We start from the raw sequence: 19,906 nt of genomic DNA, 5'->3' as shown, positions 1-19,906 counted from the left end.
CTTGGGCCACTACGTCCCTGAATTCATAAAGTATGTGTGCGCTTTGATGTGTAAATTAGGTATATATTGCTTACTTCCCTCTTTTTTTTCTTCTTCTCTTTTTAATGTTTACATATTTATTATATGTACTGGCTGCAGATGCACTGTATTGTATACCTGATGTGCAATGACAATAAAGATTCATATCTTATCTTATCTTAAAAAGTGCCAAACAATGGTAAATGTGATCGCACCTCTTGGCTGTTTTCACAAGTGGTTTGATTGCTTGGTCTGACCCTGAGATCGATTCCTCACACCTCACAGGTGTCCTTTCGCATTGCATTCTGGGTTAGAACCGCTGTGATGATTGCTGTAACTTTCTAATAATAATGATGGAGTATAGACACCAGTTTCACTGTTATTAAAGTATGTGGCCCTTTGGATTTACCACCAAAACGTTATATGTACACAACGGCACTTGCGTTTGTCTGTTTATAAGTCAAGCATCTGTGACCGGGAGCATTCAAAGATAAAAGGATATGCCATAAATATCTGCTGACTCCTAGAGTTAGAACACATTGCTTTCATACCGGTTTTGAATTGCATTAGTGTTCATGTGAACCAGACTATCTCTTAGAGGATAAATATGCTTTATGGCAATAAGGTTTTAAATGAAACAGGGCCCTTTTGACGGATTTCTATCTACACACACCGCGGGTTCCCTTACATTGAAATGTGCCGACGTGTTTCTACGGTGGCCCTAAACGGCCCTATAACATATCGTCTAACTGAATAATTAAGTAAACCTAATTTCTTACTTTATCTTTGTAAAGAAACCTCATTGCTGAACTGGCCGCTCTCTGCTGTCTCAGACATCGACATCTTCTCCTGTCGGCCACCGTAACTTCTGTTGGGTGCAATTCACATCCTCACCACTAGATGCTGCTAAAAATTACACACTGCACCTTTAAAGGTGACATGACATGATTTTTTTTTTTTTTAGAATAATAATATAGTCCTTGAGGTTTATTAAAGTTTTTGCACACACACAAACACATATATATGTGGACAAACTGTTATTTTCAACCCTCGTTCGGACCCTCTGTCTGAAATGATCTGTTTTTAAGGTGCGGCTCCTTTAAGGTTTTGTCAGTGAATGGCCACTGTTCTGATTGGCTAAAGTCATTGCATAGGAAACAGTATCAACGCCGGCTCGCTATTGCACGCGAGTATTAGAAAAAACGATCCATATACAACAGTTGTTCACAGTCAAAGCGTAATGAAATCCTTTTCTTGCGGTTTGTGATGCATCTGATCCAGACCCAGTACAGCTGACGGCTTCATCTGTCATCACAAGTGTGTTTGCGAACTCAAAGCTGTGACACTGGGCCTCGTTTACAGAAAAATCTGTGGGCAAATTCTCTCATTTTGAGGAATTACTTCAACTTGCCCGCACAATCCACTTCTTGTTCACAAATCGTGACCATAACTGTAAATAACATATTTTTTACAATGCGTTTCCCTTGTTTTTGGATTGTGTGCAGTTAAACAAACACCAGATGCATCTATTATTTTCTCAAACTTCCCTGAGTAAATCTATAGACTAAGCTGAACTTGTATAAACTTTTTAAACAATAAACCTTTTAATCATCGCAGTGCTTTGCTCGGCTGTTCTCGTGTGCTGCCCTCTGGTGCAGATCTCCCACTAAATGGCTCAGTCTTCAGTGAGGGGGGGGGGAGATATAAGGGTCTTTAATCTGGAAAATGTGTTTCATTCCCACCAGATGGTTTTAATGACTGCGGCAGAAGCCGGCCCAGAATCCCAGTGAATGGAGTTGGCGTCTCTGGGCCTGGGCTTATTCCATTGGGCCTCTCTGATGGCATTTTGCTTTCCGCTAAGAATAAAACTCCTTCATAAGTCCTGCACTTCTGCTATGACCTCTGCATGTCCCAGTGTGTGCACAGAAATGTTAATTGCACAGGGTGAAGAGTGTAACTATGACGTACGTGTGGACAGGCGACGCTCATATGGCCCGCAGTCGACTGCGCTCACACTAATAAAGAGATTCACACACTCAAATAAGAGTTAATCACACTGACACACGTGTGCTTACTGAAGAACATGCTGTGTGTATGAGGGACAGTACCTCTCTGGATCTTTAGGACTCTGAAACATACTGCAGATGCACAGTTGAGGAAGACATTACTAAAATGTACATTTATTCAGCTGATTATTCAGTGATATTGTACGAGAGTGTGATCCCCCCCACATATTTTAGACAAATATGCTTGGACTCTGTCACTGACTAGATATATTTAAAATAATGTGGCCACTTTTTACACAAATACAAATATTCCCCCATTGCATTATTATACATTATATTTAACATTATATACAGTAGTTTAATGTAGTACTGACACTAAAACTCTCACAGTAATTTTTGAACTATACACAATACATATTGTCACAGCAAAATCCCCAGAGTTAAATTAACTCAGAGTTTATATGAGTCCACACTCAGAGTGTTATAAGCAACACTGAAGTTAAAGTTAATGAGATAATTAAGTGAATAATTAAGTGATGATTGAGCATTATTGAAGACACCTGATGTTAACAAGCAGAATCACTGAAGGAGAAAAAGCGTTTTTTTTCTTCTTCCGTTGGCCTCTTTTGGTGTTCATTTACATGACAACTGAATTTTGAGTGCCTGGAAACAACAAAAACGCAAATCTCAGAAGACGATGACGTCACGCACATGCGTATTACATGTTCAGTCTATAGTGTTTCATCGCCATCTACTGGCCTGGAGGCAGAATACAGCGCTTTTAGACGTTTTTGCGGATCCGTGTGAATGGCGATCGTTTTGACAATGGAGTCGTCTGCGGAAAACTCAAAGGAAAAACTCAGTTTTGAGCATATCGTTGTCATGTAAACGCACCCTTCATTTCTGAAATTAAATGAATTAAGGTCATCTGTGTCCTCAAATGTAATGAGTTTAACTTATTGGATTTGACTTTGTGTGTGATATTGTGAGCTAGCAGTAACTGCAAGTGCTCCGAGTTCATTTAAAGTTTGCAATTTCACTGTTCCTTCTCAATATAGTGAAGTTTCAGCTATAAAGTATTTTGAATGCAGTGGAACGTTTAATTGTGTATTAAGAAATATCCGTTTTAGTGGACTGGATTAAAATAAGTTCAAAGTACTCATAACTATTGTTTTTCATAAACATAATTGAATTGAGGTAATCTAAGTCCTCAAATGAAATAAAGTTATCTTAACTTGTTGGGTTTTACAGTGTATTGGTTAGTGAAATGTCCTGCTTCAAAAAAAATCTGTCAACACAGCAAAAAAAAAAAAAAAAACTGTTTACATGGCTTAACATCTTAGAGCATTTGTATGCCACAACACCCTATGTATTCAGAATCTCATGGTATATTAATTCCAGTATTTTGTCTGATGCCAACCAGAGTGAAATGTGATCTGCCTAAATACCATTTTCCCACAGCGGATTAGTCCTGGGCAGATTAGTATGATCACACACCAGCCTGGTTGGATTCAGGTTCCTGGAAACCACAATCACCCTTGAAAAGTCATAGAGGGATCTTCTTTTATGATTCTGGGATAAAGGGAGTTTGTTTAAACAGCATGTTTTGGCACAGTTTCTCTCAACTTCTCCCTGGAGATGAGCTTTAGTCATGATGCATTAACCATTTATCCTGCATTACAATACACAGTAAAAATACACAGTCTGGTATTTTGACAACACTTTCCTGTTTATCTGAGCCACAGAGGCTTACAATGTAATGACAATGTCTTTATTCATTAACCTTATGAATCTCTTGTGTACAGGCTACATTAACTAATGGACCCTTTTCACATTTCCGGGGATCTCAGAAGCAGAAGAATTCGTCATAGTTGGGTAAACTTCCATAGCGGTGAACAGGAGACGACAGCAAATATAAAATATATATATCAAAAGTAAAAAATATGCAATAGTTTCCAAAACCTTTTAAAATAGGGGAAAAATATTGAGAGATTAAGTTGGTCAGAAGAGGGAAAGATGTAAAATTAGTTTGAAACACCCATTAGCCTACATTAGAATCACCCTCGCAGCAGTATTCATTCATTCATTAGTTTTTTTTTTTTTTTGTCATTTACTACCAAAGCCAACAACTTAAAGAGTGTCTACAAACAAACTTGGGCCACGGAGGCCGCGCCGCCCTGGCCTCCTGAACTGCCCTCAAAATGTTTTTGGGTTGAGGCTCTGGCATGAAGACTTTGGTGTGGCAGCGGCCATCTTGGGATGAGACTCAGGCGTGGCGGCGGCAATCTTGGGACGAGACTGGCGTGGTGGCGGCAATCTTGGGATGAGACTCTGGCGTGGCGGCGGCCATCTTGGGAAAAGACTTTGGTGTGGCGGCTGCCATCTTGGGACGAGACTCGGATGTGGCGGCGGCAATCTTGGGACAAGACTATGGCGTGGCGGCGGCCATCTTGGGAAGAGACTTTGGTGTGGCGGCGGACATCTTGGGACGAGACTCTGGCGTGGCGGCGGCCATCTTGGGACGAGGACCGAGGGCTCACGGGTTGTAGCTGATGTGTGTGCTGCCCACACACACAAAATAGCTATGGACACTACGATCAGCACTGCATCTTCCAGAGCTGACTCAGACGCAGCGGCCATCTTGTCCGAAGACGCAGGCATGACCTGAACGGTCTCTGGCTCGGCAGGCATGACGTAAAGCTCAGACTCGACAGGACTGACATGAAGCTCATGCTGAGTGGATACTGTGGGTTTGCGGGGCTCCTCATCTGCAAAGCCCACAGTAAATGACGAGCCGCTCAACAAAAGGGCAAAGTCCATATACTGCACCTAGACTAGACACGATGCTTACAGGAAACAGCAGTTACACAAAACAATACTAGACAAAGACACAGGGCAAACATGAGGGCTTAAATACACAAAACTAATAACTAGACAAGGTACACCTGTGAACAATTAAACAATGTTCTACTGTCTAACACTTGATGGCTGCTCTGTTAAGTCTTCGTCGTCGGTTAGGAACCTGGGTGTGCTCTTTGATACCAATCTTTCATTTGAAAGTCATGTGTCTAGTATCTGTAAAACCGCTTTCTTCCATCTTAAAAATATATCTAAATTACGCAATATGCTCTCCTTGACAAATGCGGAACAATTAGTTCATGCGTACATGACCTCAAGGCTAGATTATTGTAATGCTCTACTGGGTGGTTGCCCTGCACGCTTAACAAACAAACTACAGCTAGTTCAAAACACAGCAGCTCGAGTTCTTACTAGAACCAGGAAGTATGACCATATTAGCCCCGTTCTGTCAACACTGCATTGGCTGCCTATTAAACATCGTATAACTTTTACAATATTCCTGATTACTTACAAAGCACTAAATGGTTTAGCTCCGCAGTACTTGAGCGAGCTCTTAACGCATTATAGTCCTTCACATCTCAAAATATCTAAAAATTCTGGCCAGTTAATAATACCTAGAATATCAAAATCGACTGCTGGCGGTAGATCCTTTTCCTATTTAGCACCAAAACTTTGGAACAGTCTTCCTACCATTGTCCGGGAAGCAGACACACTCTGTCAGTTTAAATCTAGACTAAAAACACATCTCTTTTTCCTGGCATTCACATAGAACATTATACATTTCTATTATTCAAATCAGTTAAATGATTATTAGGCTGCATAGATTAGGTCAGCCAGAACCAGGATACTTCTTATAACATCAGATGTTCTCGTTACATCATAAGAAGAATGGCATCTACGCTAATGTTAGTCTTTCCATTTATTCCGAGGTTTACTGAAGTCATCCGGATCCGGGCCGTATCCAGATTAGACGGTGAACCTGCGCCTAGACACGACCACAACGCATCCCTGAAGTGCCAGCCTCATCGGCCCTGTGAAGGCCTCATAGACACCTCAACAAACTCGTCTCCACACCGGCGTGATGACTCCGACCTCCAACCAGATGGAACTGGATAAATACTCTAAATGTTCTGATCCAATCTGACTTCTGACCTGTAATGCTGCCCGAATCATAATCATACACTGTTTTTTTTCCGTTGGTCAGAGGAGAACTGGCTCCCGACTGAGCCTGGTTTCTCCCGAGGTTTTTTTCTCTATTCTGATGGAGTTTTGGTTCCTTGCCACTGTCGCCTTGGCTTTTGGCTTGCTTAGTTGGGGACATTTAATATTCAACAATATTATTGATCTGGACGATGACGCAATTTACTTCTAGAAACAAACTTGTTGTATTATTTTCATGTTATCACTGTGAAGCTGCTTTGATACAATCTGTATTATAAAAAGCGCTATATAAATAAAGGTGACTTGACTTGACAAGGGAACACATGGCAGGGTCACATGACTAGAACAGGGGGTCACATGACAGACAAGAACCAGGAACAAGAAACAAAATCCAAAAAGTGACAGTATATATTCCCATTTAGCCAATGTGCGCAACTGCCTTATTCAAGACGAGTTAATACTGATGTTTTTTTATGTTGGAGAATGAAAGGTGAAAATATATTGAGCTTGTGTTCACCACAGACCTTATTTCAGGCATTTAACCAGAAGCCCATTCAAAATTCCCATTGGATTCAGGACGAGGAAACTGGAAGTGCAAAAATGCAAACTTGCTTCCTGGTTTTAAAATGAATTAATTCAACACTATGACTGTCAATCCCAGACATAACACAAACGAATGAAACTTTTGAAACAGGGAGAATAAAAATCATACTTTTACTGTGGACTCCATGTCATTACACACATGCTCTGACCTACGGTTGTTATCAATTACTGTGGCCAAAAGGTTGTAAAAATATCTGATTGAATAGATAAAAATGTTCTCCCTCTTTTCTTTTAATATCACACAAAAAAAGGAGTAAAATCACATTAAAGTTGACTTTTCAATTCATTAAGTCAAGTATAATCCCCTGATGCTTGGCAAAGCTTCCGACATATTAGTTTATATCCAAAACCACTCCTGAGAAAAACATGCCTTTATCTCCAAACTCTGTGTCCCGTTTCACAGAGCGTTTCATTTCCACCTTCATCTCCGCAGTCTTTCTGCATTTATATTTATTTTGTGCCGAGATGTGAAACCCAGTCCGCTCATTTAAACCCAAATCAAACATTGCGCTGTATTTTCTGCACTTTAGGAGGCATTTTTCCCCAATGTTTCCTACCGCATCATTTCCAATTTGAACATGCAGTTACCGTCTTTATGACATCAGGCGGTAGTGTTTATTTTCGCGGTGAATGTTTACCCAACCGCTTTGTCTTCTTGTGAGTTGGATTTGCACTTGCCTTTGGTTGTTGACGTGTTGTTTCGACATCATCATAATAACTTGTATTCACTGATATGCTTAACAATGTCAGTATATTTTAGCAGTGAGAATCTCATACACAAATGTCACTAATGCAAGGAGGCAACAAACAACAGTGAGACTTCAGATAATTACAGATTGAGATTTATTGGCATAACTGTGCCAAACTGTGTGTGTGCCCTTCAGAATAGCGTAAGTGCTGGTTTCTGTGTGTGTTCAGACATCTGTTAATGATTCTGCAGATGTTGGGGGAAGGGGGGGAAGGGGGGGGGGGGTGTCTTTAACAACAGGAGCTGTATTGTGTTGTGTTTTATTTTCGGCCTTGCATCGGGCTCATTTCTGGCTCTCTGGTTCTGGGTGTGCTCATGGCCTGACGTATTGCTCAGTGTGCGTTCACAAATCAGTTGCACCAAGCAAGCCTAGGAAACAATGGTTTTCATGTACATTTAGGTCCTGTCCACACGAACACGGTATTTTCAAAACCGCAGCTTTGCGTTTTTTTGTCCGTTCGTCCACCCTAACCAGTATCCGGTCACTGAAACGAGTCTTTTTGAAAGCTTCAGGCACTCCGGTTGCATTGTTGTCATAGACGGTGAAACCCAAGCGGCAACCTTCCGGTCTCTCTCTTGATGCCAACACGTTGATGCAATTCATCAACTGGCCGCTTGAGACCGGCTGCAAAAAGGGTCAATCCCCTAAACCCCCATGTTAAAATTCCCAACTTTACAGCAGAAAAAAATGTGTTTACAGCCTGGTACAAAAAATGGTTTTGGTCTATACAGCTAATTTTGCCCTTCATGACGACTGTGAGGGGGGTGAATCCGTTTAAATTATATTAAGCCTTAAAGCTCTGCATAATTAAGGGCGTGGCCACTTGAGTGACAGGTGGATTGCCGCTGATGTCACTACTAGCCGTTTGTCTGCTGTCTGTTAGCGTCCCGTCACCTCAGATAATACGCCTCTTTGCCCATTTTCTGTTATGGGAGTGAAGATGGCGACGGCCGGCTCCGCCCACTTTGGGCTTCAAAAATGCTCTACAGAAACACTACGGGTGACGTCACATACACTACATACATATTGTTTTACAGTCTATGTTGAAACCGGAGATTTTGGCTTGTAACGTTTACACGAAAAATCACTCCGGGATGACAGCGGCCTGTTCGGGGACGGCCTCCGGGACGCAAAGACATGCTTGAATTTCCACCAGTACCACTGGAATTAAAAACATTATTACAAGCTTACCGGTTTGAATCGAGCTAAGGCAAGCAGATAGTTTTGGACACTGGCTGGTTATGTACTTCCTCAAAACAATGTTTGGGATAATTTTTAACCCAAAAAGTTACGGACTGCAGCTTTAATTTAGTTTTATTAATAAATGTTTACTTTATTCAAAACTCTTTCATCATCATCATCTGGACTAATAATAAGGACGCTATAATGAAAGGTTTTTATTAAAGACAGATTATGGACTGGGCCAGTGGATCTCATGCTGTGAGAACCAGATACAAACCACTATATGACTAGGGATGTCACCGTACGACAATTTCAGTAGTAGATATCAATAATACCGTATTCTCCATCTTCATGCATTTGATTACAAAATATCATCTTGATGAAATGGGTTATTAAACTTTTACATTTAAATATTACATTTCTCCTATTACAAACATATTCTACTGTGATTAATAAGTAGATTATATATTTACTTTGTCATTTGTGTTGACTACATCGACTATTATTGTAAAGCTAGTAAGATTGGTGATTTTAGAGCAGATGTCTTGTTTTTTGGTTCCTGTTTTGAGTAAATTTCAGCTTTTAAAAGTAAAATGCCACAGTATTTGACCACCTTTAAGCCTTTAAAATAGACGTACAGTCCAAGAAAATGAAAAATGTACATTTTGGAGGGAAAAATACAAACATCTAAACCTACTGAGCAGAAGTTTTCAGGTATTGTAAGCAGATGCTTTGCTCTGGATCAGTGTGTGAGTGTACACAGGTGCATCTCTTAAACCCCAGTACAGATGTGGAAACACTCTTTGATGGTATTGGTTCTGTCACCGATTGAGAGAGAGGCTAATTGGCCGTTGCTGTCGGCAGCGGGGGGGATCTGATGGGGTTATTAGACTGTGTGATGTAGGATGTTATGAGGGCTTGAACTAGTGTGTGAAACGAGCACTGACTGTTCAAATGAAACCGGTATAAAAGAGTGTGGAGTATAAAATAATCTACACGAGACAACCATAACCTGTGGCTGTCACGACAACAACAATCGGCTTTGTTCGCAGATAGTTTTTGTGTTATTTCAATTCTGTGCTAAATACATTTCCCACTTTGATGGAAACCAAGCTAGCACTGTTTGTAAGCAAACCTTGAAAGATAGTTTATTTAGGTATTTGCTTTTGCTTTGATGAATGATATGTGGCAAACGGAGAGTGGCAAAAACCTTGTGTTTACCGGTACTTTAACTCTGCAAGCATTTTGATAAAAGTCTTAATGTCAGTGATTGTTGGGGGTCTCAATGCGGTTGTGGTAGCGGTTAGCGTTCTGATAGTTACAGGCGTGGATCATGCTCATTTCTAACCACAGTAATGAAAAATGTACTTCATGCAGTGAGGAAAGAGAAAAACCAGGCACAAAAAAATTTACAAGCCTTAACAAAATAGTGGCACCCTATTTATGTCAGCAGGTTACTGGAAGCGATCCCAGAATAAGGTAAAGCGACCAGTGTGTGCTGGTTTGACTTCATGTGTGGAAGTGAGTGGTCAGAAAGCATGCTGGTTTACTATTGTGTGAGGAATAATAGCACATGCCTTTGATTTTGTTGTTGAGACGTGATTAATGTAGTTTGACAGCTACTTTATATGAAAATATGTGAGTCTAGAAATAGTGACTATTTCAGTGGCTGTCCATTTTTATACATTTAGTAAAACATTTTTTTTTTATGTTGTGGAAAATGAACCCGTGCCAGTTTGGCTGGTGATATATACACCTCTGGGCTTCTTCTTCGTTCTTCACTGAGGGGTAAAAACACGTTTGAAATCAGTGGTATAACAGCGGATATTCTGACACTGGGAGCTGCATTTAAATGATACAATAAGTATACATATTATGATACATAATAATATGATTACAATAAGGTCATCTGTTATATAATGTCTTTTTAATGCATTTTTTTTTTACTATTTTCAATAGCTTTTGATTTTATAGTAGCTAAATGCTCTCATGTGTAACGAGTAGCGGATAGCGCTTAATCATGGACTCACACGCCAACTTGAAGAACGCTGAATAGGAGCTATTAGTGTGTAAATTCAAGGATTTCATTTTTGTGCATTTTACAGCTTATATTCAATAAATGCTGTATACGGTATGTTTCAATACACTGAACCCTTTGTGTCAGAATATAAAGTAAAATTCTGATTTTAAGAATAGGATGTTATAAGATTGGCAAACTGGCAAACATTCGCTTTTATTGTAAAAGACTAGCATGAACATTCTGCTAAACATTCGTGTAACATGGAAAGAAATCATGCCGGTTTGGGAATGATGACAGAATCTTGGGGTGAACCATATTTCCTGTGACGGTCTATAATTGTGTTTTGGTGGATTTGATTGGCAGCCCATTACACTGGAGCTCAGGCGTATGTCTGCCGACTGCAGCTGCTGCTTTATGCATTGGCAGTCTGGACTCTGAGTTGCTGTCTCCGCTGCCCTGGCACTGCAGGAGGAGCTCGTGCTTGTGTGTGAGCCGTATGAGCAAACCCAGCTCTGGCCTGACCGGTGTCATACGTTTCAAACACTCACCCCTCATAAACACTGTCCTGCAGTCTCAAAGCTCAGAAGACCCATCATCACACATCAGCAAAACTACAGCAGATTCAAACTCCGTCACGGCTCAGTCGCTTATACATAAGCATTATTATGTCAGAGCATCATCTTTATATATATGTATAAGTATTTCAGCCAAAAGTCTGTTATTATTTACTCAACTTAATCTCGTTCCAAACACATGACTGGCTTTTTCTGTGGTCCCTTAACTTCAGAAAGAATCAAAAGCGCCATAAAAGTGGGTCACATGACTAGCCATACATATTGTAGCTTAGTAAGATCTCCTTGGTGCACTTCTTGCTATCAAAGTCCAATCGGTAAACCGTCTGATGTATTTCATTAATAGGTTGATGAAATGATGAGTTCAACTCACTCTCAATAATCTCAAATCTCATTTCCTTGTATATGAATTATCAATATAATCAAATATTTAATGGTATATTGAAAATGTACAGAATAATATATTGTGTTAATATATTACAATATATTGAATAATACATAAGGAATTGTCACTTTTCATAAATTGAAAATATGTGACAATTTATTTACTATATTTACATATATATATATATATATATATATATATATATATATATATATATATATATATATATATATATATATATATATATAATATTGTATGCAGATTTATATCCAGTAATACACTTCATAACATTAATATGTACATGTGTTTAAATATATTGAACACATATGTACTCATGCAGTATACATTATATATTTATTACCTTTTACAGATATTTACATGTTATATATACAGCTGGTTAACAATAATACAAGTCAAGCACGCCTGTTTGAACTAAAACATTGTTCCAGAAGACTATCACTGTGCTTAATGGTCTTCGGCCAGTCATCAGCCGAACCACAGGCTCTACTCTTCAGCACTATAGTAACCCCCAGAAACTCAGACATACCAGAAAACCTTTTAAATTCCCAAAGAATAGAGTATTAAACGCTAACAGATCTCCCCATTAAATAACACATTAAATAACATTTGATCTCCTTTACAGTCAGAAGCAAAGCATGCTGGGAACTAAATCTGTTGTAACTCATTCTGTGAATGTGTGTATAATGTGTGTACAATACATATGCAGTTATATGGAAATGTATATATGCAATATATGTACACAAGGATGAAACTTTATGAATATTACATGTAATGCTATTTTTGTTTTCATTTCTAAATATGTTATTAATATATATACAGCAAAAACCCCAGAGTTAAATTAGCTCTGCTCAGAGAACATTTGGTCTCTCTCTACAGAGAGTTAAAGTAAGTCTGAATCTGTGTTAAAGTTAATGAGATAATAAAGTGATTAATTAAGTGATGATTGACGATTAGTGATGAACACCTGCTGTTAACAAGCAGAATCACTGAAGAACAGAAAACACAGGAACTACAACTGACTTCCAGACACTGTCACGGTTCATGAATTCACTGTTTTCTTCGTGTCTCGAGTATTTGTTGTTCTGTGTGTGTGTGTGTGAGTGGGCGTTACCGCTCATTCAGATCATCAGCGTGCCAGCTGATCTCATTCCCCGCACCAGCTGCTGTCAATTCACTCATATAAAGACTCATAGCACTCTTCTCTCTTTGTCAGATCGTTGTTTGGTGTCCTCTGTGTGTGTGTGTTCATCGTGTGCCTGTCTGCAGTCCTGGGGCCTGTTTCAATAAGGAGGTTCAACCAACTCTGAGTTAAAACTTGAACTCTGAGTTGACTTACCCTGAGATGGGAAACTCTGAGTTTTCGGTTACAGAACAGCTGAAATTAGTTAGTTCAATCAACTCTAAGTTGATTGACTCTGAGTTAAGCGCGTGCACCACAACTATAAAAAGCCATTATCAATGGAGCGCAGATATTATGAGTCACCATGGCAACAGCGCCAGACCCAAAGAGGAATTACTGTTATACAGTGTTGGGTGTAATTAATTACCAAGTAATCTAAATATTGTAATGTAATTAAAGGGATTACTCTTAATTCTTCTGTAATTTAAAATAAAATATGATGTAATTACATTAAATAGGCTACTGCATAGACTATAGAACAATTCTGTATAAAACAACAGTGGATTTAACATACATTTTTAAAAGGTATATTTTGAATGTAACCTTCTCCCTCTACACACTTTGGTCAATTCAAGAATAATTCATGCAATTGTATATTGTTCATTTTGAAAGCATTAAAAGTGCAGTTTCTTGTCTCTCCTCATTGTATTGTTCAAGTGGTTGAGGTTGATATGGGACTTAGTAATTAATAATAAGTAGACCAATACTTTCTAAAGATAGTAATTATTACATTAATCTAATTACACTGTTGAAGATGTCATTTGTAGTTAGTAATAAATAACTATTTTAGAGTAACTGTTATAATATCAGGTGAAACTGGAAGAAAAGTTATTCAACCTAATTTTAATTTTCATATAGGCTAGGTGCAATCCTGCAGGCATTAAAAGAATGTGGCAGCAGCTGAAAATAAAAAAATATATAAAAACATAATTCAATCAGGTAAGGCTTGAGCATATCAGGGGTGTAGGCTATCTGACTTTACAAACATTTGACATATTACATAACTAAATAGCATCCAGTGTCTAGCAGTGCAGCAGCATTTTTGGCTGAGGGAATTCCTTCATCAGAGCCGGTCACTCCTGGAGATCCAAGGGCCTTCATAACATGTAAAAGGTATGTGTTATTTTTTATAGGGTATTTTTGATATTTCCATTTATGTTACTTTGGGTTGGGTTTATCGTTGGTCCCAATAGATTCTGATATTGGGACTAATATCTATCTAGAGACTAATATCTGTCTTTTGGAGCCTCCTGTCCCAACAGAACCCCAGACAGTTGTAAGTTGCCTACTCAATACACCAGAAATGATGACAAATAGTGTTATAAAGTGTACAAATGCTCATCTTCACAGGATGATGGGGATGAAGAAACAGTTTCTGCTGCCACAGAGAGGCCTACAGGGCATTGTTAATATTATGTGTCTACACATCAGACAATCTACACATTCACATTTGTATGTGGCGTAGTCTATAGAATCGAAGTTTATATCTAAGCATAAACGGACATTCTTATCCCCCAAGTGATTTTCAGTAAATGCCACAGTTTAATTCTGTAGAATTTGTTTAGAACTACATGATGTAACTCTAATGTACTGCATTTTCAGTTGCCAGTTAAGGAGTTAACGTTAAATACTTCATCTTATTAATTTCTTTTTTTAAACAGCGGAAAAAACAGCAATAAATAAATGTACAGAAAGAATGAATGAAGTGTTTAAACACCGCTTCCTCTTTAGAAAAGGGGAGGAGACCGCAAGAAACTCTGGGTTTACCGAAGAAAACCTGCTCCCGACCAGGTTAGGTTCACAGAGTAAGTTGCCATGGTAACTGACTCTGAGTATAAGTTACCTCTCTTTCAGAAACGGGCTTGACTTACTCTGCTTTCTCGGGTTTGATATACCTCCCATTCTGAAACGGAAAACCCAGAGTTTCCCTCATTTCAGGGTTAACATACTCAGAGTTTTCACTTAACCTCCTTTCTGAAACAGGCCCCTGGGGCCCGTTCTTCGTACGTTGCTTAAAACATCCGAGATCAAACGAGACATCCAAGATGATATAATCGGCCTAATCATGATCTGGCTAATTGGGTTCTTCGAACACACCAGCCGGTTATGATTAGTATAGCTGGATTGAGTTGTCTGAGTTAATTGCGCGTGCATGCGCTGGTTTAAAAGGGGATATGTATCGATAGTAGAAACATTGATCAGCAACGCTGCTATTGGCTGCTCACCGTGGCCAAAGAGCACGCACAGTTTTTCTCCGCAGCAGAGCAAAAGCTAGTAGCCTAGTCGAAGTTTATGCAGAATTTTAATGTTTAATGAAAACGCCAGGGAAGACATCAAAGTCTGTAAAAGCCAGGAGATGGGGCTGGCAAATAGTAGCAAACAAATTAAATTCAATAGTGGGGACCATGTTAAATGTTTCTATCACTTGTTACAGTATATACATTTTTGTATTTTAATTTAATTTCATAATTACTTTGTTCATTGTAATGTCAGAGCCACCACCCACTAGAACATTGGAACAAGTAAAAGTGAAAATGGTAATCTTTACTAAGCTACTTATACTGTTCTTGGTCTCTTTTAAAAATACACCGTTTAATTATGTGCATGTGTTGTTCATGTGCAGCAACCAAGAAAAAGGCTATAAAAATTAATAAAAAACAGGTGGTGGTCACTTACTCCCCGACAGAAGGGCTGGCCCTTGGGTTGAATGTGAATTGACCCTATTGTGGGGGGCATCTCTGGGGGCATCTCTTCCTTAGACCCACGGCAGGGACCAGTAGCAGCAACAGCTTCATTACTGGTAAATGAGCTTTTAATTATCTTAGTACACTGTAAAATTATTTGTTGCTGCATTAAATTAAGTAGGCCTATTATCCAAATGGCTGGTCTAAAGCCTGAATTGCTTTACTTTATGAAAGTGAACACTGCATGATGAAGCCTAATGTAAAAATATCTCTCTAAAAGAACACACAGAGTATATTGCTGACCTGCAATATCTCTTATTGCAGGCAAAAGATGGCTTGATCACTGGCTTTTCTTTACAAAGAATAATTGAAATAAAAAAGGAACTAAGCATATTTGTCTTGTCTTTTATTAAACATTTAGTGAATTTTAAAAATGGTGTCCCACAATTCTGTCCCGTGCCGCTCTGCTACTAGGTCCGTCCAAGTGCACTGGTGGAGGTCATCATCAGGCTGCACCTCCACCACAGGGATCCTCTCCTTTCTGATGTGTAATGATGTGTAAAACGGCACATGTAACAATAATGTCACAGTCCCTGTCAGGTGCAACCCTCAGACTTTTCAGACACTGAAATTTTCCCTTTAGTTGCCCATGGTCAATTTAAAACTGTACCTTGTCCTGGCTAGAGCTCCATTGTCCGGGTTGTGGGTCAGGGAATGGGGTCATAAAATACATCCTGCAGGTATAGCCCCTGTGTCTCCAAGCATGTTGTAATCACCTACATAATGAAAAAAAATAGTTATGTTAGGCTCAAAATAAGTGTAGCCTGTGTAATACAGTGTGCTTGATATTTATATTTTCCGTTTCCATGTTCAAATAATGTGCTACATGTGACTATGTGACTGATATGGTATAGTGTCACACACCGCCAAGACATTGATGTTGATTGACATCATGATTCCATTCCTTTTTGTTTTATTTCATATAATAATATTACTAATATGATATATTTTGAATTGTAATAGTAACTTACCTGCACATTTACACTGTTCACAAAATCCTCTTCATTGAGGCCTTGATGGGAACGTGTAGTCTCTGGCACCAATCACGTTAGTGAAGCCTGACACAAAGGCTACTGTAAATCATACTTATTGGCTAAGTCATGATTGCATGATCTTCATAAAAAAATATAATGTACCTGCATTGGCAAAAATAAATAAAAAAATTCTGCTTTACAACCTTGGGTCTGGAAAAACCATAAAAACCCCTAAAAAAAAGCTTGAGCGCGAGGTAAACTATGTGAATGGCACGACAGGCAGCACTTTTCACCAAGTTCACCGTATCACTCGCAAAGAATCTCAGGGAAATGCACACAGTTTGTGCTGTTGTTAAAGCCCGACTCCGACATTAAATGTGTTGTTCCAACAAATTAATGATACAAATGACACTCACGAGTCACGAGAAAAACTATATCTCTCTAAAAGTACGCTATCGCGCTGAGCTAAAGGACTTCCCGGATCACCTCCGCTTATAAAGCCGGGATCTAATCCTGTTAACATGAAATAAGCCTGCTCGCGAGCAGGTTTAAGATTGCGCACCTGTTGCTATGACAGCAAGTCCAGGATGAGCGTCGAAGAACCAAACAATCCAAGATCATGCCAAATCGCCAACAATCAAATCCAGCTAACTGAGTTAGCGACGTACGAAGAACGGACCCCAGGTCCTAGTTTTGGTTCTGGTTCTGGTTCGAGTTCCTGTTCGGTGTCTTCGTGGATTTTGTCTCGTCTGGATGTTCACCTGCACTGGATTCACTGTCACCACCCTTAACCAGCACGCTGATCTTCTGGTCCCTGCGCCACTACCCGTGATTCTGAACAGTATTCAGTGTCTTCAGTACAACTAATAAAGAGTTTACTTGCATCCTTGCTTCCGCTCGTGTATTATGACAGGCACAGCCTTAGATGAAATCCACTGAAGAGAAAGGAAGACATTAAATCTGTGAAGTTCTCAGCAGGAGGAGGATTACACAACTCCACACACAGCTTCACTTATTACTAACCAGACAGACTTTCTGTCATGCGGCTATATAAGGTCTTATAGAGAATTTTAAGAGAGGTTTAGATGTTGATGTTTTTATTAAATTTTTTATGTTGGTCACCATTATGGTGATTCATGTTTCCCTTAGTTGGCCAGTTTGACTCTTGACTTTTAATGTGAGTTTGTGGTCTTTGTAACAGTGTTTACCAAAACACACAATTTGTTGCTAAGAAAGCTGGAAACAAAGATGATCGGGTGATACAGTTTTCATCATCATAAAGTAGAATAACTCAGTAATCTAATCTAATCACTGAGTTATGAGTTTTATACTATGGTGACCATGTCACCATTGTTGATATTCATATGCTGATTCTTGATGTCAGTGTGTGTCCCATTACGTATTTAAAAATCTTAATTCTGAAGGTTTGATCTGTTGCAAGAAAATATTTTTAGTGAATAAATCTATTGATAACAAATAATCACTTTCGGTCTGGAAAATGTTTACCTTATAATGCTGAAAACTGTATCACCTGGGGCCTGTACCATGAAGCCGGTTTAGGTGGCTAGCCAGCTATATGTTTCAGCGTAGTTTCCGCCAACCCTGGGTTTTAGGTACTATGAAAGCAGCTCGGCTTTAATCGGTGTTCGTTTCCATGGTATCTTATGCTGCACGGCTAACCTGCTCTGGGGCAGGTTAAGTTCTGGATTCGAGATCTCAGACTGAAGTTTGACCAATCAGCTGTGAGAAAAGAAACATATAGGTGACGTAACTGATTCCCAGCGTCTGTTCTCTGTTGCAATGGCTTCACCTTTTCTCCCAAATCCCGTGGACATCTCCGCACAAATTGTTAGACGAGCACTTCGTAGAGAAAGAGTTTTTAGGGACAGACAAAATCCCTTTGACTTTCCTGATATTTACTTGTATGAAAGATACAGATTTTCCGCGGAAGGAATGTCTTATCTTTGCGAACTTCTTGAGCCGCACATAACAAATGTGACTCGTCGAAGCCATGCCCTTACTGTACCGCAAATGGTATGTATTGCGTTGCGTTTTTTTGCAAGTGGTACATACTTGTATGCGGTCGGTGATGCAGAGAATCTAGGGAAAAACACGGTCTGTCGAACAATTAGCAAGGTGGTCCTCGCTCTGCAGGGGTACATAAATAGCTTCATTGTGTTCCCTGGACATTTATCCACCATGTCCATAAAAGAGGGCTTTTATAAAATTGCCGGTAAGATATATTGATAGGGTGACATCACATGAACAAATGTAACCTTTCACACTCATTTTTTTTATTCAAAAAAACAATATTTCATACTTAGAAATCTATTATACAATAGTCTGCAGTAGCTACCTGTTAAGAAATGTTTTAAATATATATGTTTAATTCCTATGATAGGATTCCCTAGAGTCATAGGAGCAATAGACTGCACACATATTGCAATCTCCACAGCTCTGGGAGAACATGAGGCAGATTATGTGAACAGAAAGTCCTTTCACAGCCTTAATGTTCAGGTAGGGCTACTATATAGCCTATGTGAAATTTATTTTTATTTGCATTGAGATCAATCTTTAAATAAATAGCAACTAACAGATAGGACATTGATTTACTGTACATTTCATCTGCAGATGACTTGTGATCATGAATGCATGATCACAAGCTTGGATTCCAAATGGCCTGGCTCAGTGCATGACTCACGAATTTTCCGTGAGTCTATTTTGTGTCAGCGCTTTGAGGAAGGCAAGTTAAATTTGGTACAGTACACTTTACATTTTTTATTTTAATTGCAAAACTTACAAATGTTTCCCCTTTTCTGTTCTATGACAGGACTTTTTGATGGCCTGCTGGTAGGAGACAGGGGTTGTGCATGCCAGAGGTTTTTGCTAACCCCCTATCCTGACCCCCAGACAGGGCCACAAAACCGCTTCGATGTGGCCCTCAGTAAAACCAGGGTCAAGATCGAGATGACGTTTGGCATCCTAAAGGCACGTTTCAACTGTCTTAGGCGTTTAAGAGTGTCACCAGAGCGGGCATCACAGATAGTGGCTGCATGTGCCATTCTGCTTAATATAGCCACTATCAGAAAGGAGCGAGTACCGCCACAAAACCAGCTTCTCCCCGATGAAATTGACCCCATCACACTTGACCACCCAGTTGGGGCAGCTGTCAGAGATGCAATCACAACACAATATTTTACTTAATAAAAGCACACTGACACTGCAGATATGACTCAAACTGTTTTATTGGTCATGTGGCTAGGGAGGAAGAAAGAAAGAAAGAAAAATTGCATTAATAGACATTCATAGTGTTCATACTAAAGCGTTACTTGGTTAAAAAAAGTTCACATACTGAGATCTGTTTTTTCCAGCTTTTTGATCTCCAATTTATTTTTTTTAATTTGGAGCCTCCTCAGCTCACAGTCTAGCTCC

At 39.3% G+C, this 19,906-nt stretch overlaps 1 protein-coding gene across 1 annotated transcript; it reads left to right on the top strand.

Moving 5' to 3' along the window:
* Positions 1 to 18,274: 18,274 nt before the first annotated feature.
* On the top strand, positions 18,275 to 19,678 carry LOC306985984 (putative nuclease HARBI1; the record flags this gene model as incomplete). Its single annotated transcript, XM_079588816.1, has 4 exons — positions 18,275 to 18,707; positions 18,876 to 18,991; positions 19,106 to 19,217; positions 19,305 to 19,678. 4 exons carry the CDS (start codon positions 18,275 to 18,277, stop codon positions 19,676 to 19,678), a joined length of 1,035 nt encoding a protein of 344 aa, XP_079444942.1.
* Between the last annotated feature and the right edge of the window lie 228 nt (positions 19,679 to 19,906).

Source organism: Phoxinus phoxinus (assembly GCF_949152265.1).
Source record: "Phoxinus phoxinus genome assembly, chromosome: 18".
NCBI classification, from domain to species: Eukaryota; Metazoa; Chordata; class Actinopteri; order Cypriniformes; family Leuciscidae; genus Phoxinus; species Phoxinus phoxinus.
Note: the sequence above shows the minus strand (reverse complement) of the source record. Positions and strands in the feature narration are given on the sequence as shown.